General features: G+C 34.9%; 1 protein-coding gene across 1 annotated transcript; it reads right to left on the bottom strand.

The window, feature by feature from the left end:
• Window positions 1-297: 297 nt before the first annotated feature.
• On the bottom strand, window positions 298-5,135 carry PAG1 (20S proteasome alpha subunit G1). Its single transcript, XM_039027684.2, has 10 exons — window positions 4,789-5,135; window positions 4,641-4,680; window positions 4,432-4,515; window positions 4,078-4,151; window positions 3,488-3,574; window positions 3,318-3,402; window positions 3,125-3,171; window positions 1,310-1,375; window positions 1,131-1,221; window positions 298-548 (listed from the first exon to the last, which is right to left on the bottom strand). The coding sequence occupies exons 1-10, from the start codon at window positions 4,890-4,892 to the stop codon at window positions 477-479; spliced, it is 750 nt and encodes a 249-aa protein (XP_038883612.1). The 5' UTR covers window positions 4,893-5,135; the 3' UTR covers window positions 298-476.
• Window positions 5,136-5,827: the final 692 nt, after the last annotated feature.

A 5,827-nucleotide genomic window follows, 5' to 3' on the forward strand; every position in this document is an offset into this window, starting at 1 on the left:
CTACATAATTTCCAATAAAAAGAAAACCCATTTTGCATCATTATAACTTTAAAAGCCAAGACTTAAAAAGTAGGTTTTATAGCATAGAAGAAACAATTTTAAGAGCTTGAAATTTATGTAGCTGAAGTAATTAAAAATTTTGCATCTCAAATATAAGTTCAACTTGAAAATTTTTAAACCTAGATTGGCTACATAAACCTAAATCCATGAGCAAATCAGCCGGTACAAATCAAATTGCTGCATTTGCAAATCATCCACGACTCTTGATAATATTAAAATTTTCAAAGGATCAGCTGGTTAGGAGAGAGAAATCTCAATTTGATTAAGAAAAGTACAACAATGCAGTATGAAAATCACATTAAGTTTATCACTTCCTGAATCCTTGAAAAATTCTTACAGGATGCTCAAATCAGACACTCTGAAACTAAATAAAGCAATTGCAGCACAGTAAGAACACCTATAAATTTCCAACTTCCTTAATCAGCATCCATTTCTTCCAGGGCAGCTTTAGCAGCTGCCTTTGCTTCCTCTAGGAGATTCTCTGGGACCTGCAAGTGGTCAAAGCATCTGGTTAAACTACCCCTAGCATCAAACCAATTCCCTATAACGAACTCAAAAGCATTTCGAGGAAATGTGTGCATTGAGATCGTTCATACTACTATTGCATCGCTATGAACGAGTATATTCGTTTGCATTTAAATTATGTGAAAACCACTAAATAAAATAATGAAACGAACAGCGATGTGACTCAATATAAATAAATATTGCAACTAATAATATCCTAATTCTTTTTTCAAAGGAATTATGCATCCCTGAAAAATTGAGGAGCCCTAAATTTCTCACATAACTTACAGAAGGCCACATTATCCCAAGTAAAACTAAGTTTTGAGGCAATCGGTTCAGAATTTGGATATAGCTCTCCACAATCAAATTTATTTACGTTTACCACCAACATTCATTCCGCTACCCCATAATTGGTGTTGAAATTAAGAACAAAAGAAAAGATCGACAAATTGTTTCCAGGAAATTAATTGACTTAAGGAAACATAACAAGTATCACAACAAATCGTGTAACAGAATTTCGAAAAAGAAAAATGCAATTTCATTCTATATAACATTCATAATAGTACCTTCTGATGTTGGCGGTTTGATTCATCACAGATCCAACTCATTTCCAATTCGAAGTCCTTGTCCTTTGCCTCATCATGTACTCCGTAAATACTGCTTGCCAAAAAAGGCAACACAAAGTTTAGATTTTAATCAAGTAGTTGTGCCAACAAACTACAAGATCAACTATTAAGTTACTCACATTTTGGCTACTTCAATAACCCCCTGCCGACAAGTCAATTCAGAAAGCTTCAATTTTTCAATTTCCCTGTCATTGCATTGCTGGTGCATCAGGAGTATTACTTAAATTTTCATAAATAAGAGAGAACATACAATGTCGGTTGAGATGTTAAATTTATGTCCATATTCAAAGGTGGTGAGCATTTATAAGTAATGGAGTATTTCAACTTTCCCGTCGTTAACAAAACTGATTTAACTATAAGCGCTTTAGTAAAAAGTACATCATGACAAGTCACCAAGTGTTTGGTTCTACATTATTCAAGTTCTTTTTTAAATGCTTTACGATTTAGCCTGAGCACTTGGGCTAAAGCACTTCACACATTATTTAAAGCTCAAGGCGCAACAAAGAGCAATAGTCTTCTAGGGCTTAAGCGCAAGGCACAAAGAAAAAGAATGGGCTTTTTTGGTGAGAGGACTATATATAAAGTACTAAATAAAGAAGAGAATGCATAGTTGAAATGGGAATATAGAAGGAAAAAACCCTAAAACGCAATGAGTTGTCCATTTAGGCTTAGCAAATTTTATTTATTTAGTTAATAAAGAAAGAAAACCCCTAATTATTATTATTTAAAAATAAATAATGACAAAGCCCCAAGGCCTAGGGCTTTGGGCCCTAGGGCTTCATAGAAGGCGCACACCTAATATGTGTCTTGTGTTGTGAGCCTAGCCATTTTAAGGTGAGACACCAGACCTATGTCTATATGTGTACCTAGAAGCACTTTTTAAAACAGACTTCACAAGTACTTGCTTTGTGCATTTGAATTTTTCCAATAACACTTCTTTAATAAGAACATGAGAATATTAAAAACACTAGTCAATTACTTCCAAACATGATCTTGAGTGGAGTGTGGTTTGGACATCAGGACATGACTGCCAAACATGGTCTAAGTCTTCTTAATATACCCCTACAGCCTGACATAGTCTAAGACTTCTTCCACAGCCTTCTTTGTTTGACACAGATTAGTCATATGATGAATAAAAAATAAAAGTAGAAAATGCTCCATCAATGCTGAGACAAAGATGTAAATGTCAAAATTAAGAGTTAAGTTCGTAGAACAAAAATTGCATGAGAGATCTTCTTCAGCATATTAACTAGTATCGACCATTTTCACTCCAATTTCTTGCATCACTGTGGTCAGAGAGGCTATATACAACAAGAGCATCATCTTGAAGTTAAATATTGGTTACATTATCACCTTACTTAAGAATATCCTCCATAACTTCTCAATAAATAACAATGTAGCAAAAACGTTCTAAAACTAAAATCCCTCATACAAATCTATTTTTCCAATATTATTGTTATTACTTATTTTATACAAGAATCAACTTTTTCAGTGATTCACATATCAAGCATAAAAAGCTAGATATGGATCTCCCCTACTCCAACATAAGCATATATATGTATATATACATATATTATGAAAACAACTTTCATTGAGAAAAAAGTGAAACACAAACAAGAAAAAAAAAACCAAGCTGACAAAAAGAAGGGAGCCCATCTAAATGAAGGGACTCCAACTAGACAAGATGGTGCTTATAGAATAATTAAAATCCAACATAAACATATTTAGGTAACTATCTGCTGCTTATGCCATCCATCGTAAGTCTTATTATTGGCTATTGCTTATATAGCGATTTATACTGATTGTAATATTCATGCATCCATGTTTTTGAAAACTCAATCTCATCAAATTAAATTAAAGTAATTCACAAAGATGGAGTGGTCTCTAATCAACCCCCACAAGAAGTATCATGATAAGTAAATCTTTAATCTTACGTTTTTGCAGCTTGCCTGCCCTTCCCAATTGCTGCACCATAGTATCTCTAGAAAAATGCCCAAAAAAAAAAAAAAAAAACAGTTCATAGAGCAGCTATTGATGTAGATAAGTAGTTTGCAAGAGTTGTGAACAAAATAGCATTCAAGTTAAAACTCAATATCACGTCTGCAACATATCAATATATAAACTCACGTAGGAAACACCCGATGGTTCAACCATGTACAATTGTGGTCCATCTCTATCATAACCTCCGAGAATTACACCACAACCAAATGGTCTGCAACATTAATTTTAATTCTATTTAAGGAGAAAGAAAGAAGCAATTTCAAATTACTATAGGTTTTACTGAAATCATAACAAACCTGAGCCACCAGTAAAGTGTACAGAGATGCACATAACTAGCAACCCGATCAGCCAGTTCCTTAACAGGGATTGGTTCACCATAAACACTGCATAAAGAGTCCATAAAATACCAAGATAAGCATTCAATAGGATAATGCAAAATCGACAATAAATCTCAAACAACCTCAGATAAAGACATTAAATAAGCTGATAACTCGTTTCTCATGTTTAGCAATGCTATCATCATCACTTTTTCCCCGTGAGATTAGTCGAGGTGCGTTTAAGCTGGCCTGGACACTCACGGATATATAAAAAAAAAATCATATTGGTGTTAAAACATTAAAAATACTAAAACTGCTCTTCCTTTATATCTGGCTGGTAGAACACTTATAAACTCTAAGCATCTATTTCAATACATTTATCAAGACAGACTCAGGAATCATATTTGAACATAAGAGCAAATTGAATTACTCAAAGCCTGATCTCCAAACATTCATCTGCAACATGTATTCAGTATTCTTACAGATTAACAAATTTCATTACTAATAAAGTGGGAGCTGTGCATTAGGACTAGGGGACTGTCAAAAATAGAAGAGTCTCAAGGTGCAACCTTTCGTAGTTGGTCGCTTCAGACTTAGCTCGAGCAACTATCTGTCTTCCATCTGCTGCTAATCCAGCCACAGCCTGCCATGGAATAGCAAAATACATCAATGAAAAAAAATTAAAAATGTTAACAGTTCCTTTCTTGCTGTACGTTAAACGAAAAGCACTTGAATACGAGAAAATCCAAAAGGAAATTAACTTTATTATTCCATATTTCATATCCAAGTCTCTGCCCAGTCAAGGCACATTTCCTTAATCAGTCAGTCTACGACCATTATAAAACCAAAGCTCAAAACATCAAAACCCTTATTACACGATACTTGAATCCAAAGCAGTGATCGATAAAAGATAAGGGAAGTACCATGCCAGAATGACGATGAACAGCGTGAATTCTTCTATTAGAGCCAGGAAGCATCATCTTAGAGGTAATAAGCTTTTCCACGCCCTGTATAAAAAACACCCACATCAGATTCGTATGTAAAAAACACTCTACCGCAAACCTAAAGCACTCCTACAGTCCCACCCACAAACAATAGAAGAAACACACTCAAAAGGCGAAAAAGAAATTACCATAACGACTCCGTCTTTGCATTTGATTCCAATAACAGTCCTGCAAAAGGAATTTGAAAAACAGTTCAGACAAAGGGAAATCGAAAATCCCTACCCCAAGTAAGACTAGAGAGTAATTAGGATGAAAGGAAGAGGAGAATAGGAATACCCGCTGTTGTCGACGGCCTTAGCGGCGTACTCGATCTGAAACACACGGCCATCGGGGGAGAATGTGGTGACGGAAAGATCGTAACCGGTGCCAATACTACTCATTGTCGGTGGTTGTTTGCCCTAACGGAGAGAGAGTTTGGATTGAAAATTTGTGGAACACGAAATGAAAGAAGAGAGCAGCTTATGATGATGATGAAGAAGAAGAAGAAGAAGCTCTGCTCTGTACTTCTCTACTCTTCAATTTCTTTCTTCTCAAGAAAATCTTTTGCCTTCGCCTTTTCTTTTCTGCGAGCAAATTACCATTTTAGTCCTTTTGTTTTGGTTTTAATGTTTTAAATAAATAACAATTATAAAATTAAAAATATATAATAAGATTAAATTAGATGTTTGAGGCACTGAGGACGGTAGACTATAATAACTCACCTAGCATTCCGTGGTGTGTTAAGATAACGAGGGTAAGGGCTATTTTAACACCCATTTTGTTATGGTAACACTATCTACATTTGAGTGGTTAAAATAATCAACTTTTGCCCTTCCTTTCCAATGACTTCACCTAACAACGACCACCTCCAACAATTACTCCGATGCCCAACTCTTAGGAATGTCTAACCCGACAATCACCTCCAACGACCACCTGTATGACTAACTCCGACAAGTTCATAGTATTTTTTTATTAACCTAATTGGAATGCAATTCTTGATTAACCTAATTGGACTATTAGGTATTGCATAATAGGTTGTGGGATTGTGTAAATTTAATAATATTTTTTACTCCGATGATAGAACTACACCTAATGACTATATTTTCCAAGAATCTTTTCATAGAGAATTTACAAGTATATTTTGTGCTCAATTTTTAGGTTCGGTGAGGTTTGACCCCAGACTGGCCCCTTTCCAAGGAATTCTTTATTTGATTTAATTGGCACCGTTGTCGGGGAACCAAGGCAACTAATTAAGTTATTTTTTTTTAATTCTTTTAATAAAAAAAGAGAGAGATTGTGTGTGATTATTCTTCCTTTGGTGTATGACTCGCTCCTC

Source organism: Benincasa hispida, chromosome 3 (assembly GCF_027475165.1).
Source record: "Benincasa hispida cultivar pf3 chromosome 3, pf3_genome.v1.1, whole genome shotgun sequence".
In the NCBI taxonomy this organism is placed as follows: Eukaryota; Viridiplantae; Streptophyta; class Magnoliopsida; order Cucurbitales; family Cucurbitaceae; genus Benincasa; species Benincasa hispida.